Genomic DNA, 17,638 nt, shown 5'->3' on the forward strand with positions numbered 1-17,638 from the left:
TTATACATGAGTTATTTAAATAAGGCAAGGTACCACAGTGGATTGTCTTCCCCACTGTAGGTCATCCAGATTAACTTTGAGGAGTTCGATTTAGAGATCGCCTACGACACACTGACCATTGGAGATGGAGGGGAGGTGGGGGATCCAACCACAATCCTGCAGGTGTAAGTACTATTCCTTTATTTCCCGCTTCCGAAACGCCATTATGAGTACCAATGATCATCTCATCACTGTGGTGAAAATGAGCCTTTTATTTCCAATTAGAGTGTAATGTAATGTCTTTGGTGTTCTGCAGCCTGTCGGGCAGCTTCGTCCCCGACCTGATCGTCAGCATGACCCACCAGATGTGGCTCCACTTGCAGTCGGACGAGAGCGTCGGATCCATCGGCTTTAAGATCAACTACAAAGGTGAGTGCACAAATTTACACCTACAGACACTTGCAAACAGACGACATAAAAACGTGGGCAAATATATTCACTCAACTGAGTATCCTCAAGAGTACGTATCCATCCTTCCATTCACAATGCAATTTATACTGTTCAGCCGTAAGTCACACTAAACCCTCTGATCGAGAAAACCATATTACTACATGTCCTCGCATATAGGAAACCTTGTATCCATTTTCTGATGTACAAGTCCGCATGATGCACCCTCAAAAGTGCACATTCTACAGTAGTATGAAAGTAATCAGAAGAACAATACCTCTCAAAATCATGAAGAAACACCACCACTGGAGTACATCCTCACAAGTAGCTAATGTTATACTTACAAGTATACTTCAAATTTCTGTTCCTGCCTATAATACAAATTCAAGTAACCAACAAGTACAGCATCTTGTTCACATTTTTCATGTGAGATATTCATTATCTATGCATCCTCAAAAGTGCTCTCTGATTATAAGACCCCACAAGGTACACTTTCTACATAACCAAACAAGACAAAAAAAATAAGATTTCAAAAGATTAGTCCTCACAAACATATTACCTCAAAAATCTGCATCCGTGAGTGAACTACCTCATGTGTACAGTTATCGTTTCACACAAGTACACCGCCTTACAATTATGCATTTCCACATCTTGGCCTTACTAGAATGCGACCTCACAAGTACATTCCAAACAAGTATGCATCCTCACAAGTAGACAAGCTCTCCAATTTACATCAATTGAGTGAACAAGCGCGCGTCTCTCATGAGCAAATGCCCTCACCAATATGCATGCTCATGTTTCCGTTTTGTTTTATTCTGTTGTCATCCAGCAATTGACCCTTCACGATTTCCCCTTCTTTCGTCCTTTAATATTCTTGCTTTTCTTTTCATCTTTTTCTTTCACTCCCTCTGTCTGATTCCCTACCTCTTTCTTTTCATCCCACAGTCTGAATTCATCTATTATTAATGCCAAATTCACCCACCTGGCAACACTTGGACTACGCTGCCAGCTGCGATGCACACATGCACAAAGACACACACACGCGCACACATCCCACGCTATAGATTTGACGCCGCACTGCAACATTATTGATATAAAGTTTACATTAAAGATTCAGTGAGTTTGTGCTCACAGTCATTCATCATCTGGGTTGCACGGTCCATATGCAGAACTTGAAATATGGATCCATCCCTCAGTTTATATTTAGATCCCTAGCGACAGTACATTTGCAGTGTATATGAGTGCTCAGGCCAGACAAATACTATCAAATGTATTAATTTGCATTTTAGGATTTGAGGACCTGTAACAGCAACAACAACAGTTTCATTGATTTGACAAGAACATTTGGTCATCTATTATCTGTGTAGTCTGTATACTGTATTTTGGTATGAAACGGCCATTTTGGGGGCATATTTGAAGAATAAAGCGCCTGGAAAGTTGGATAAAAATCAACCCCTGACAGTAGTTTCCTTAGTTAACACAAAATTAGGCCGCCATATCTCTCAAACTGCAACAGCCTTGCTAAAAAATTTCTATAGAAATTCTATAGAATTTGTACGGAACAACTTCTTCTATAGATCTTTGGTTGTGATTTTCTATAGAATTTCCACAGAACAATAGAATTTCTACAGAAATTATTTAGGACTTAGGTCCTAAAGTTCTATAGTTCTGCATGAAAATGTGTCCTGGAAAGTTAGAAAAATAGCAGCAAATTCCAGTTTTAACTCGCTAACATAATATTTGACAGAAACACAGACTTCCTTTATATTGTGAGAGGATGCACACAAAAGTCTCAAGGACCCATGCCCGGAATTAAACAGGCAGTTTTGTGTTGAACATTTTAGATGACTGTCAAGCCTCGCATTTTGGGAAACTCGTACTAGATATTTCACCCAAATGGGCCCCAATGGGAAAGTGGTATCCTAAATCGGTGGTCCCCAACAACACTGTCAGTCTACTTTTCTTTTAGTTTCGACATATGGTTTGGTTTCCACGTAGGCACTTGAACGTGACTCTGGATCTTGCCCCTACCTAGACGTAAGAGAGCTGTATTGCGCATATTAGCCAAGTAGCAACGTCAAGACAGAGTACAATTCAAAACAGTTCGCTCACAAGCAGACTTATTCAATTTCACACTTAATGGGTAGGCAGGCACTCCATAGACCCAACCATATAATTCCGCAAGCCCCCGCTTTAAGGACGAATGTGGTCACTCTACATCAATGGCTTGTCCAAACTAATAACAATGATGCCCCGCGATATCATCTTTAATAACGAGGGGTTTTGTCTGGGAGAGATCAACCAGATCTAATTTAATTTGGCACTTGGTGTATAATTCAGAGGACAACAAATCTTTTATGAGCATTGTTGCCCTCATTAAGACGCACTCATCGCTCGTAAAACCTGAACACGTACAAAAAAAAGCCCATCCCGTGTGAATGCGTTTAGTCCTGGAGGGGCCTCTGAAAGTGCTGTAGCAAAGGACCCTAAGTATGAGTAAATGACGCATTGTGGACCACGGGAGACACTGAAATATGACTTCATAAAAGATTCAGTCAGAGCATCGCTATCAATTTTACTTGGTTTACAGTCAGTAAGGCTCCCATTGTGTGTGTGCTTTCGAAGTAACCAGCTAAGGTCAAACTCTGACTTCATAAGACAAGAGTCAACAGGATGTTTTTTTTTTTTCCCACTTATGAATTATGGACCTGTGGTTAGAAACTACCAGGAAGGTCTTCATGCTACTGAACACGCCACTGGATTATGTTTCGAACCTTAGCTCATGTTTCCTTCATATTGATATTATCTCATGGTGCTGCCTCGGTAAAAATGGTAGTGTATTTCTGCCATGCTAACACTTATATTAGCTTGTGATGTTGCCCCCCGCCCCAACAATGTTAACTTCTAAATCCATTGTGCTTGCAACTTTAGCTCATGTTCCCACGCTAACAATAATTTTAGCCTGTGTTGCTATCGTGCTACTATTCACTCAAGTTCAGGAAAAAGAAAAAACGAGCTAGCCATATTACTGTAACTGTGATGCTGGATTTGAGTCTACACCGTGGTAAGAACAATGTTAGCTTGTAAAACTTTCAAGCTATCATCTTTTGCTTGTGTTGCTATCATACGAGCAATAATTATAACTTTTATTGTCACCATCTTGCTAATAACAGATTTTGTTGGTGTCATACTAAGTATTTTTTTTTGTGATCCCAAGATAAAAAAAAATTGTATCAAAAATGTCAATGTCACACGCTGATCCTTTGGGCAAATAAAGACAATAACATTGGTGCAGGGAAGAAAATGATCACGGGGATCTTTCGAGGGCATTCCACGTGAGGAAGATGTTGAAATGAAATTTTAAAAAGCCAATTTGCAGGTTGCCGGGCAGAGTGCGAGCCTGCGGTGTAGGAGTGTAAAAGCACATTTTCTGCCTGGCGACGTGTCCAGATCAAAGAAAAGACCCCAATTATTACACACGCTCCCAACATCCAATTTAAGCAGAGCTTTCCAGGACTCACACTAGCCACGTATGAACCTAAATACCAGCACAGTCTGTGCACTTAACAGCAAAATAGAGGCAGAAAGCCGCCAGGAAAGGGAAGTTTTTTTCCACTTTTGGCTTTTGTAAAAAGTTTCCCATCCAGGTGACATCGTCAAAACGATGCCTGATCTTGTAGACCTGCAAAAATGACTATCATGTTGTACACCGATTTTTTTTTTAAACGCAACAGGGAAATGATTCTCAGGTGTTAAACTTGATGCTATCGAAAGTTAAAGTATAATATCCCACAAAACAGCCATATTGTAAGATACATCATTATACTACAGTTGAACGCTGACTATTGATGCAACTGTGCTCTTTCACACATACTTTACTGACATAAAAAAAATAATATGAGATGCCATAGAAATCATTTTCAGGTGCTCAACTTCGCCGTTCACCTTTTGCACTGTTATTATCTGGCGTCTGTTGTGGTTCTGATACAAGAATGTGTACAGTAATCCTTTGCTATATTGCGGCTGACATATTGCAGATTCAGTGCCTTGAAAATGTTATTATTGTTATATCAGTGTAATGCAGTTACTCACCTGCACATCTCTGTCAGTTCGCTTTATTGGCAATCTTTTTCTTTTTTTTTTTTTTGGGGGGGGGGCGTGCCGGGGTTATCGTCCCTGCAATACCTGAACACCAGAAAAATGCACAGTGGTTGGTTGTCACATCTATGTCCAGCCATTATTAATACTGCCTAGGTTACAACACTTCCCTTTTTGGTGCTGTTGATGACTACAACATGAAAAAAATAGTGCAGGTAAATCCTAGCTTTTTACAGGCTGTGTTAAATTGAGTATTCCTTGCCATCCTTGTGAATCTGTTTTGATTTTTCGACTTAATCTCTTAATGCACCCTGGCCTTTGTTTGGAGCGAGTAAAAGCACAGGAATGGGCAAAAACAGGCGGTTTATTGCACGGAGTAAAAGCTTAGAGCGAGCAGGTACGCAATGCTTTTAGCATCATGGCAGTCAGATCAATTTCACAACGGTCAAAAAAGCAGAATCTTAATGGGTGTTTTTTCATTTTTTTTGTTTGTTTTTATTTTCCCGCCCCGCTTTGCCCAGATCACAATATCCTATTACCTTCCCTCTTGGATCTTTAAATGCCATTTTATGCCGGTTCGCGTGGCATGTCGTGTTCCCGTGAACAATACGGCCCGGCGTGATGGAATATTATATGAGCGGTGAGAGGAGTCGCTGGTGCAATCCCATGATACGTTGATAGGGGGGAAAAAATGTACATAATGCACATGCACATCGCAAAGATGCATTCTTCTACACACTACACAACAGGATGGTGTGTGTTGACTAAAGAAATATGGGATTTGTTCACTGTTCTTGTGTGTTGAGCGCAGTGATTGGTGGTGTCGGCGGCTCTCATAAAGACGGTGTCATAACGGAAATTAATGCAATACATCACAAAACACACACACGTACACACAAAAGTGTACATACAGCAAAAAAAAAAAAAAACACATCACGCCCCTCCCGTCCTGTGAAAAATAGTGAAAGCGGGAAGGCAGCGGCAGAAGAACGTCGGGCCAAATAGATTCTCACAAATGGCATCCACTGGCTTTTTTCTTTTAGACTTATTGCGACACGGTGGCATTTCACACAGATTCAAACGGGGATCCATCTAACCTTATCGCCGGACCAGCAACGTTAATGCCTTTCAGAAGCTGCACGGGAAGTGATGGATTCAAAAGCGGAGTAGTTCGTCTGACGCAGCAAATGCGGAAGCAATTCTTTCCGCGCTGGGGAGAGTGACACAACTTAATGCGATGTGTAAATATACCGCCGTGAGGTAGTGGTTGCCATGTCTGCCTCACAATTGAAAGGATCCAGGTCTTGGCCTCAGCCCTACTTGTGGGGAATTTACTCCCTCTGTTGACCTTCATGGTCTACAAACCATTTGACTAGTGCTTCTAGCTATTGTTATAAATTTGGCTTTGTACACGAGTTGGGAAGTTAACAAGGAAATTACTAAAATCTGGTCAGTTTTTATAGACCCTATATCCTCCTCTTTATTGGATTTAGCACTTTGGCCTGTGTTGCCTGGGGATATATCATTGCAATTTTGTTTTCCCAGCCGTTTCGCTCACAATCCTCGATAATGTCTACATTTTGGTGGCTGCCTTTTTATAACTCAAAAGAAGTGTTATACTGCCAAAGGTTTCTCTCGCAAACGCACCATTTTTAACAAGCATCCTTGGTCGCTTGCCTGTGGAAAAGGCGACTAACGGCAAGTCACACTCTAAGCGATTACCAACTCCGTATCTTAGCGAATGTGAGGTGCCCCGTCTCATTAAAAAGAGAAAATGACGAGGCGATGGACTTTTTTTTTTTTTTTTTTGCAAGCCCCCTGAGAGGAACAAAATACACAAACACCTTAGCCCATCTCTTCTCCTCCTGTTGTTTGTTTGTGTGACTCCCACATCGATGTCCCAAAAGATTTATGAAAGGAGATAAACTATTCATTTTAGGTTCAAAGTTTAAACCAGTTCCCAGGTATTTCTTTATCAGGAGGACCAAGAATGAAATTACCCCTTCACAAACCCTGTTGTCTTGCTGAAATTTGCCTCTCTCATGGAAGTCATCACCTGAGTGGAGAGTATCTCGCCTCATATACTGCTGGGCCTATTGCAAGTCCACCACTTACAGTGTCTGACATTTCTGCTGTTAGCAAATGTGAATTTGTGCATACAACAGAACATAACGCAGCCACAATTGCCTTTTGGCTTTAATGATAGCTGTGGTGTCGCATGCATGTGGGGAATGTGGGTGCTTCTGGGTGCTTGTGGAGTTGCTTGAAAGTGGCTCTGGATTTTCACCCACCCAAAGTGGCTGTGTCATTAGTAGGGAAACCTGGTGTGGAAGGTGGCTATTGTGTAAATTTGCCGAGGAGTGCAGAACAACTTCCACACAGACACATTTTCAGAAACGGTGACATGAAAAATGGGATTTGGAGACCTGTTTTATTTCACACACAATGGGGTAGGTGCCGGGTGGGGGGGTTTTGCACCTTCTCCTGAGATTGAACTACTGATTCTCTGCTCATCACAGGTCTTATGTTCCAGCTCGGTGAAAATCTGTGCTATAGAGAGACCGTATTAAAAACTGGTTATATGCATACAAGCAGACAATATGTCACCTTTCAAAAATGAAAAAAACTAACTTGTTTGTAGTCCAAAAAACGTCACCAGTGGCTTCGTATCTTTCCAGAAATAGATAAGGAGAGCTGCGGCGATCCTGGGACGCCCCTCTACGGAATAAGGGAGGGCGACAGCTTCCTAAACGGCGGCATCCTGCGGTTTGAGTGCCAGTTTGGGTTTGAGCTAATTGGCGAGAAAAGCATCTCCTGCCAGGACAACAACCAGTGGTCAGCAAACATCCCGATATGTATTTGTGAGTATTCCCCAACTCTTGCCTCCTGCTGCGATGCTGATAACATTGACTGCGACCAGTCGCCATGGTGACAGTTTATCACGGCCCTGAGCAGATGATGACCGGTGATGATGTGGAGATTAATATTTAACAGGAAGCTGCTGTGCGTATTCACCACCTCCCCCTCCCCGAAGTCCCCTGCATGTCCAACTTCACAGCTCCCTCCGGAACCGTCCTCTCGCCCGACTACCCGGAAGGCTACGGCAACAACATGAACTGCGTGTGGCTCATCCAGTCAGAGCCGGGCTCGCGCATCCACTTGGCATTCAACGACTTCGACCTGGAGGCGCCCTACGACGCGCTCACGGTAAAAGACGGCGAGACGGGTGACGCTGCCGTCGTCGGCAGATTCTCGGGCGCCGAGAGCCCGTCGCACCTGACGTCCAATACCAACACGCTGAGGCTGGAGTTCCAGGCAGACCACTCCATGTCCGGGAGAGGCTTCAACATCACTTACAGTAGTATGTGATGGTTCTTCACACTTTAAAAAAAAAAAAACGAACATAAACTCATCACATGCAAAAGCCTTTCACAGGAAAGTTATTTTATAAACTAACTGAAAGAGAACTTACATTCCAACTAATTAGGGTATAATCAAATGACTTGCCTTTTGGTGAAAGAGGAATGTTTTCATTGCAATACTGTCGTGATTTGAACTTTCAACTTTTAAGGCCTTTTCTTCCAGGGCATCTTTTTGAGTAAGCGTAATTCCACTGTCTTGCACTAGTCCGATTAATGCTCAAAGTCCAACGCAAACCAATTCCAAAATGTATGTCATATTTTTTTATTTTTGAAAACTACTACACAGAAATAAGAGAAACTCAACCAGCACCTTATCCCTGCTGTGGCTTTGATGTTATTTCCCAAACAAACTGCAGTTCCTTATGTCCTATCTTCTGCATCTGCCTCATAAACACTGGTGTAGCATTTGATTATTTTCCAGGCCACTGCGCTAGTCATTTCCTTCCCCTTTTTCGGGATGGTTTCGGAGTCGGGACTGGGGCCGACTTGTAATACGATGAAGTAGACCATAAGCCCCAAAGCGGGCACGCTCGCATGAATTTTATCAGCGGCCTGCTTTGCTATGCTGGAGTCCACCCAAGCAAGCAAGAAGGCATTTGAGCAAAATCCTGAAAAGGAAGAACTGGAATACAGAACAGACTGATTACAAGGGCATACAATTTTCAAGGCCAATGCCTCCAAGTCATGATGATGAATTTAATCAATGTGAAGATGCCTGAATCATGTGAATTTTATACTGTCTAATTATATTTGAAACCACAGTCTGTCCAATAACTATCCCAATTCTATCTGTGTCCCCTTGTAACTTTTCACCCCTAAAGCGTTTGGCCACAACGAGTGCCCGGACCCCGGCGTTCCAATCAACGCCCGTCGCTTCGGAGACAGCTTCCAGCTGGGGAGCTCCATCTCGGTGGTGTGCGAGGATGGATTTATCAAGACCCAAGGAAGCGAGACTATCTCCTGTCAGCTGGAGAGAGGAAAGGTCATGTGGAGCGGGCCCATCCCCAAATGTGAAGGTAAAACATTAACTCGCAATCGGATGCCATTGAAAGAATTTCTTGATTGAGTACACGGGAGAATGCACAGTTGAAAAATATTATTTGTAAAGGGATGGGAGATTATGAGGGAGTTATGAGCGCCTGCTTCAATGCCATGGCAGAGGCCTGCAAAGATGTAGGCCTTCACTGACTTTTTTTTTTTTTTTGCCAGCAACTCAACTACTTGAAACTGAATCAATGCTGGTTGCAACCAAGTAGACTACTCATTTGCTCTCTTCATATTTTAAAAATATTACATTTTTTAGCCACCAGATAATTAAAAAATAATGGAATACAAATAATGAATGTATTTTTTAATTTTTCAGTTTTTTTCTGGCATTGCTGATCAATTAAACTAGGTAGTCGAGTCAATTTTATATATATATATATATATATATTATATATATATATATATTATATATATATATAAATGGGTGTGCGTGTGTCGGATTGAGCTCAAATCATTGTTTAGGTCAGTTAAATATGTAACCCAAACTATGATTAATTCGAAAGTAAAAATCTTTGATGCATTTCAGCTAGGTTTGATGTGTTTTCTGGAAAACACACTGACTCATACAGGATATCTTTTCAGACTATTTATAATGAAATAATTGGAAACAAATTTTGAAGAAATTCTAGTTTACGATTGGATTTTCCAACACTTGCATTGATGTCTTCTACTCCTTACAGGTATTGTTCTTGAATATGAGCATTCCAAGTTTCAGATTATTTTGTGTGTGTCTTTACACAAAGTGTGGCTGTGATTTTGTCACTTGCAAAATGAGTAGCTGGTTTGAAATTGCTAGCTGCAGACGGCGGCGAGATGGATATTTGGATTTGGGCTTTAATCAGATTGGGTCCATCCCTCATGACTCCCCCAACGTGAATTATTGTTACGAAACCAAGCAGCTCCGCAACTATCCATCTGCTGCCGTGCCGCCGCTTGGGTGGGTGGGTAGTTACGTTCGGATTCAAGAGAGGCCGTGTGGAAATCTGTCCAGGACCAGAGGGATCAGAACGAGCTTCTGTCCAATTCTAGCATCGAACAGTCGGCGGGGGCCACAGGGAGCGTGTAGTGGAGTAGCAGCTTGAATGACCTCAAAATTCATGGCCATTGTCCTCTTTCCTCATACAGCCCCATGCGGTGGACACTATTCAGCCCCCAATGGGGTGATTCTGTCCCCGGGGTGGCCCGGCTACTACAAGGATTCCCTCAGCTGCGAGTGGGTGATTGAATCAGAACCTGGGCGATCCATCAAAGTCACCTTTGACAGGTGGGTGGTGTATAGAACTGCTATGAATGAGGCTGGTTAGGATAATACAGTACTCGCCATCAATCAACGTAATTGCTGTGGTCTAGACTTTTTTTTTTCCCAGCATATCCCAATGATGAATTCCAATGGCTTTTAAATGATACCCGATACCATAAACCAATTATTCAGAACCACTGTGCCATGGCACTTTAGTGTGAAATTAGAGCTTATCAGTTGGAAATTGTTATTACACCTTAATTGGTCCAAAAAAGATTATTTACCAGTACTAAAAATAGCGTGTTTTTCATATATCTAAGATCTAATTGACCTGTGTCAACTGAACACTTTGTTCAGTGAAACAGGCCCAGATTTGATGCAAAGTAAATTTGTGGACAAATTGAGACTTCATTATTTCAGTATACAGTTATAACAGTTAAAGATCAGCCATCATAATTTTTTTGTGAACTGAGAAAAATGAGTGGTGTGTGTGCGCGTGTAAATATATATATATATATATATATATATATATATATATATATATATATATATAATATATATATATATATATATATATATATACATACACACACTTTCCCTGTGTTTCCCTACTCCTGTTTAATTCCATGCAAATAATTGCGTCAAAATGCAACGTACGCAAACCCCTTGTCACAAGTTGAAGTCTTTCCCCGCAGATTCCAGACAGAACTGGGTTACGACTTCCTGGAGATCCACGACGGGCCCAACCTCCTGTCTCCGCTGGTGGGCTCCTTCAACGGCACCCAGGTGCCTCAGTTCCTGTTCAGCAGTACCAACTTCCTCTACCTCCTCTTCACCACAGACAACAGCCGCTCCAATGCGGGCTTCAAGATATTATACGAGAGTAAGTACGAAATTTCAATCAGCGCAATTGATAGCTGGGGATACATTCCAGACACACCTCCAATATATGAAAATCCCCTGGATAAAATGTGTTGTACAGTGGTGATATGTTATATGTTGTTTATGTACCGTATTTCCCCCACTATAAGACACACCGCACTATAAGGTTCACCTTCAATGAATTGTCTATTTTAAAACTTTTTCATATATAAGGTGCATAGGATAGACGCTACAGTTAGAGGCTGGGGTTATGTTATGCATCCATTAGATGGAGCTAAACTATAGGCTCAATATTGATCCACATATAAGGCGCACCGGATTATAAGGCGAACAGTCGGCTTTTGAGAAAATTAAAGGCTTTTAGGTGCAACTTATAGTGTGGAAAATACAGCAGTTTGACCAAGCCCACAGCCTTTAAACACATTTACATTCATTAAGACACTCTTTTTGAACACTTTGTAAACGTACAGTATTTGAGGACAAAAAAAAAATGCATGCTCCAAATGGATAGAAAATACAGTCGGTAATGTAGTATCTGCATGTTAGATAGTGTACATACATTTAAGAGTTAGGGCCTCCAGGGTGTTCTGTGACTTCAACATGTGGGTGTCCGCGTGTGAACTATAGATCAGTGATTCCCAAACAGTGTGCTGGGGTACATTAGTGTGCCGTGAGCGCTCTTCAGGTGTCCCGTGGGAAGTTATCCAATTTTATGTAATTGCCAAAAAAAAAAATTATTCCAAGAAATAATGCATCTTTATTCATCTATTTATGTCACTGAGGCACAATGACAGAACAAAAAAATCCTCTTCTATTAGATGGCAGGAAGTACATACAGTAATTAATCGATCCATTTTTGGTGACATTTGCTTTAGTTGGTATGCCATGGGATTTTTCAATTGTAAAATATGTGCCTTGGCTCTATAAATGTTTGAAATCACTGCTATAGATGACAACAGGTCCCGTGTGATTGTGGGCATTGTTTTTGTACTCCTTTTCTCCAAGCGTTCAATAAAATGTTTCAGGAACGTTCCCATGTGTGAGGACATGAGGAATGTTTAATAACTGCATTGTAAAACAAACATAAGAAACAATATAAACTGCAGATTTATGCAACATTTGTGGGGATTTCTGTATACACAATATAGTGAGATTTCCTTAACCCTATCCATTCCTTGACACCTTCTCTCAGTATTCACCAGGATTATTTTGTGTCACAGGCGTCACGGTGGATAGCTACTCCTGCCTGGACCCCGGCATCCCCGTCAACGGGATCCGCTACGGACAGGACTTCTCCATCGGTTCCACGGTATCGTTCGGCTGCGATTCGGGCTACCGGCTGAGCCACGAGGAGCCCCTGGTGTGCGAGAAGAACCACTGGTGGAGCCACGCTTTACCCACTTGCGACGGTAAGTCCACACGGGGCTTTTCTCTTTCACAGCGGTCGCAAATCCCCTCCGCAAAAGTACTTTGTGTGTGGCAAGTGATAGTCGCATTATCACTTCTGCTGAGTCTTATTTACTGTGAATGCACACTTAGAGTTTGACAGCACGTCAAGGGTGGATACACATTTGAGCACCGGGTCCAAATTTGATTTCTAAAAACAAAGGCATGGGCCAGCTCATTTGTAAATGAAAAAGCAAAACATGTTGAAATGTGTATATGTAGACTGTAAATAATAAACAAGATTATTCATTCAAGCTTTTACATTTTATAACTTATAATAAGTGTTATTATATTGAAATACTTTGGCTAATATAATATAAAAAATAAAAAAGTTATTATCTACAATTAATATATTCATCAATTTAAATAATATTCATCAATTTTAAACAGTTTTAATAATGCAGAAGTGTTTGGGAAATATTTTTTTAACAAATCAATTTCCGAGTACTAAATATGTGAAGCGATGTGAAGCCTATAAATTTTATTTCTTAATTTTGCATACCATTTGCTTCAGCATTCACACATTGACCAATTCAAGTATTTTTTTTTAGGGGTTACTTTTTCTCACGGTGCTTTTTTTTCCCCCAATAATAAAAAAAAATTGTTTTCGCATGCAAAAAGTTTTGCTCACTATATTTGTAAAGTTGTACATTTTACAAATATGTATTCTGCAGTAAACATTTCTGCCCTTTTTTAATGAGATACATGAATGTAAAATACATTTAATGACCCAATTTAAAGTTAAATATTCCAGAACCCTCAATTATGTAAATGCTCAGTGGGACGGATTAAAGAACGGAACAGGATGTATGTGGCCCCCAGGTGATTTACATTCAGAATTTCAGAGACTGGAAAAATGCTTCCAATTGAAGAACACAAATTGTAGTGTAAATATCAACATGAATGTTTGGTTTTTTTTCCTCCTCTCGGAAGCTGAGACAAACATACAGACGATTAAAATGTGCATTCCAATCTTTACAGCCCGCTGCACACCTGTAGTGCATTTTCACTAGTGGTTTTATGCGCCACACCCCTCGTAAACGTTCCGTATGTTTCCACGTTAAACCCCCTTGTCAACGTTCAATGTTCCCACCCCCCGCACCCCTAGTAAACCTTGACCATGTTTCCTTGTCACACAACTCGGTAAATTTCTGCACGCCGCACACCTAATAAACTTTCACTGTTTCTAAGCATCACACTTAGTAAAGTTTCAATATGTCTACAAGTCAGAACCCTTGTAAAAAATATGTTTCAATCCACGGCTCATTGATCAAACTTGCAATGTTTCTACACGCCACACATATTTAATAAACTTTAAATATATTTGCAGGTCACTCCCCCAGCAATTTTTTGTTTTCATGAGCTGCACCACTAATAATCATCACAATACAGTGTAATGTTACATTCCACACATCTCGCGCATTTTCAATGTTTCTTTGCCTCGGACTCCAGTAAACTTTCAATGTTTCTTCGTACCACGCACACACTAAACTTTCAATGTTTGTATGTGTCATAGCTCAAGTAAACTTTCCTTGTTTGTATTTATCGTACGCCAAGTAATGGTTCAATATGTTTTTGTGTTGCACCCCTATTAGAGTTTCAGTGTTTCTCTGTTCTGCACTTCCAACGTTTCTGTGCCCCCGACCCTGATTAAACTTTTTATTTTTCGGTGCAGTTTACCCCGAGTGAACTTTTAACACATTTATATGTTGAGCAAACATAGTAAGTGTTCATTGTATTTCAATTTGCTTCACGTGCCCTAGGTTTGTACTGTTTTGCACCCCAGCTAGAGTTCAATATACTGTATTTCTTTGAACCGCACCCCTATTAATACTTATTTAGTGCTTTGTTCTCCACATGTAGTAACATTTTCAATATCTTTGTGCCAAACCCTGGCTACGGGAGATGTTCTGTTTCTGCAATGCACTACTATTTGTAATTTTTTTATGCGGCATACCTTGAGTAATCATTTGAATTTGTCATTTATGGTTTCAATGATACATAACACTAATACATTTTCAGTGTTTCTCTTTCACCCTAATGCACCACAGCGCGAACAAAAAGTCAATTTATTACTATGTTCTGTACCAAGTACTGGTACACACGCCTGATTTTGGTCGAGGCAGCTTGAGATCAATTCCCACTCATTGATGGTGTTTATGTGCCGTGCGACTGACTGGCGACCACTTCAGGGTGTAGTCTGCCTTTCACTCATTGTTAGCTGGGAAAGGCTCTGTCACTCCTGTGACCCTTGTAAGGATGAGAAGCTTGGACATTGGATGGATGGATGGATGGATGTTCTATACCAATAGAAAATGTTTACTTTTCCATATGTTTTGTTGTTTTACGATCTTCATTAAATCTAACTTTATTTTATACTTACAGTATATTCCCAGTCTGTAATATGTAATTTAAAGAGGATGAATGCAAATTAAATTAATCAAATTAAATCGTACGGGAACTATTTACTAAACACTATAAACTAAGGCAAATGTATGCTTTTGAATATATTTTGAAATTATGGAAAATGTATTTAGTTATTAGAAAGCAGTCTTGTTTTTGTTTCTATTGTAACGACTCAAAACCAGGCAAAACTGAGTGAAAATTCCTGATGCCTTGTTTATAAAGCATGTCTTTACAGCTCTTTCACACGTTCCACGTGAGCCGATTGATGCAATAGGACTATTTTTCTCCGTGTGACGCTAATTCGACGTCGAGGTTTTTTTTTTTTTTTTTCGCCTGAGAAAAGAAGGCAAGGACATTGCAGCTGAAAGCAGATATTGAAGCCGAACCAGTGGGGAGAAAAAAAAAAAAAAACGACAGATAATCAGAATCCAAATTTCTCACCCAGCTTGGCATTCAATATTCAGAGCTTCCTGGCAGCAAAGTATAAATAAGTAATGTCACAGTGCATTGCGGGCATGTAAGCTAGCATAGGCGCACAAGTGTCGGGTCTGTGCCTTTTTGTGCTATGTGGACTCATTGTCACAATTTGCTCAAACTTTTTTTTTTTTTTTTTTTAAGCAGTGGATGGTTTGCTGATCGGGTTAAAAAAAAAAAAAAAAAAGCATTGCAAGGTCAAGTCTGAGCAAACTGGGGCTTTGTTTGTTTGTTTCCACATCCTAGTCTGATTCTTTGTGGCTCGCTTTTTGGGAGTTCCGTGATAGTCTGTAACCCTCCACAAGGTCCTTCTTCCAGCTGCTACGATCTGATAGTTATGGCACAGAGGTTATGGTGGCCAAATTTCTCTGCCAGCATCAAAGTTTTAGAGGCTAATGGTATTTTAGTGATGGCTTCATTGCGACGGCAATGACAAGCCGACTTGTCCGACTCTTAGACGGAGCAACTGGAGCCCCGGCCCATATGCCGCGTTAGGATGCATCAATGCATAATTATTAGCAACACATCTTTTTCCAGAAGGCCCCCTATTTCAACTAGGGAGCACCACTTAATGCATAACAATGTGCATGGCTGAATGCCGTCAGGGTCATCGCGGAGTTATTCTACCTTGGAAAATCAATACATAAAATCACTTTGCCTTGTAATCTACATAAAATCCACATAAAATGGGTTGTAACCAGTAATGAGAAGAAACAAATACATTGCTACTCTGCTGGTTTTCCGACTAAGTGTACTTGAGTATTCATTTTTTAGTATTATTTAATATACAAATACATGTTTTAAAAAATCTTTTATTTTTTTTGCTTTTTCATTTTTTACTTTTACTCCCTACATTTGAAATCACGTAGTGTACCTCTTGATGTAAAAAAAGACAATAAATAGAGGGGGGTAAAGTCCCAGGAAGAAAGTTTGGAAAGATACAGTCAGCTTCATAAAGCAGCAGAGACATTTCTGAATGTAGAATTTCCAAGACAGGCCAAAGAAAGCTGCATAAAGAAGCAACTGAGCCCGTCCAAAATCTCTGATTTGCTCACTTAGTGTGTTGAATGGGATTTTTTGGTGTTGACAAAAAGACAGTTGTATGTGTCATCATATTGTTCTAAACTTGTATCTATCTGTACTTAATTTTTTTTTTTTTTGTGTGTTAGATGACTGCAAACCCATCTGAAAACATCTTGCCTGTTCATTACACTAAGGGAAATTTCCAAGTATATTTCAGAGCCTATACTTTAGTTTTGCTGAAGTAAAGGACTTGAATAAGTACTTTTTTTATATAAACTATATGAATAGAGAGTGTCATCTCGTGCAAAAATTTTGTGTCGCACCCATTGTGAAGTTTTTGTAATACTGCATACTGCGGTTCTTCAAATATTTGTCTGAGTCCTAGTAATCTTTCAAAGTTTCTCTATGCTGCACCTCAAGTAAACTTGAAATATTACGCTTTACCCGTAGTAAAGTGTTTCTGTGTGCCGCACTGCTCATAAATGTTCATTATAATTCTATGGATGACACCTGTACTAAACATTATATTTATGTCTCCAGTAAAGTTTCAAAATGTTCTCCTGTGTTGGTAATTAAAAATAAAGGTATTGCCCCTCGGAGACTCTTCATCCTATATGCATTTGAGTAAATGAACTCACTCCACCGTTGGAAAGTGTGTGTGTGTACAGTGTACTAGCTGTTTTGGCAATAAATATGCCTCATCTAAAGCATCCAGTATATCTCACATCTGTGCAGCTCTGTGTGGCGGAGACGTCCGAGGCCCCTGGGGCACCATCTTAAGTCCCGGCTATCCCGACAGCTACCCATCATCGCTCAACTGCACCTGGACTGTGGAAGTCAGCCACGGCAAAGGCAGGAATCAGCCTAGTGTTTTGTGTAACATTACAAACTACACTAAAACTAACATTTTTTTTGTCTCGGTGCATCCGACAGGCGTCCAGTTTCAGTTCAACTCGTTCCACCTGGAGGACCAGCACGACTACCTGTTGGTCACAGAGAACGGGAGCTTCCTGCAACCCCTGGCCCGCTTGACCGGCAACGAGCTGCCTGGAAACATCAATGCCGGTCTCTATGGCAACTTCAAAGCCCAATTACGATTCATCTCCGACTTCTCCATTTCCTACGAAGGCTTCAATATAACGTTCACGGGTAAAGTCGCTCAACGGATACCGTG

General features: G+C 40.7%; 1 protein-coding gene across 6 annotated transcripts in view; it reads left to right on the top strand.

Annotated features, from left to right (window-relative positions):
- csmd3b (CUB and Sushi multiple domains 3b) overlaps positions 1–17,638 on the top strand; it is a 326,110-nt gene that overhangs the window by 241,872 nt on the left and 66,600 nt on the right. For all 6 annotated transcript variants that reach the window (XM_061814643.1, XM_061814652.1, XM_061814660.1 and 3 more), the window contains 10 exons: positions 61–164; positions 296–408; positions 7,203–7,385; positions 7,559–7,885; positions 8,768–8,962; positions 10,119–10,257; positions 10,929–11,116; positions 12,336–12,524; positions 17,200–17,316; positions 17,398–17,613. In XM_061814643.1, coding sequence (XP_061670627.1) covers positions 61–164; positions 296–408; positions 7,203–7,385; positions 7,559–7,885; positions 8,768–8,962; positions 10,119–10,257; positions 10,929–11,116; positions 12,336–12,524; positions 17,200–17,316; positions 17,398–17,613 — 1,771 coding nt within the window. The remainder of the gene's footprint in view (positions 1–60; positions 165–295; positions 409–7,202; positions 7,386–7,558; positions 7,886–8,767; positions 8,963–10,118; positions 10,258–10,928; positions 11,117–12,335; positions 12,525–17,199; positions 17,317–17,397; positions 17,614–17,638) is intronic.

The sequence above is a fragment of the Syngnathoides biaculeatus genome, chromosome 1 (assembly GCF_019802595.1).
Source record: "Syngnathoides biaculeatus isolate LvHL_M chromosome 1, ASM1980259v1, whole genome shotgun sequence".
Classification (NCBI taxonomy): Eukaryota; Metazoa; Chordata; class Actinopteri; order Syngnathiformes; family Syngnathidae; genus Syngnathoides; species Syngnathoides biaculeatus.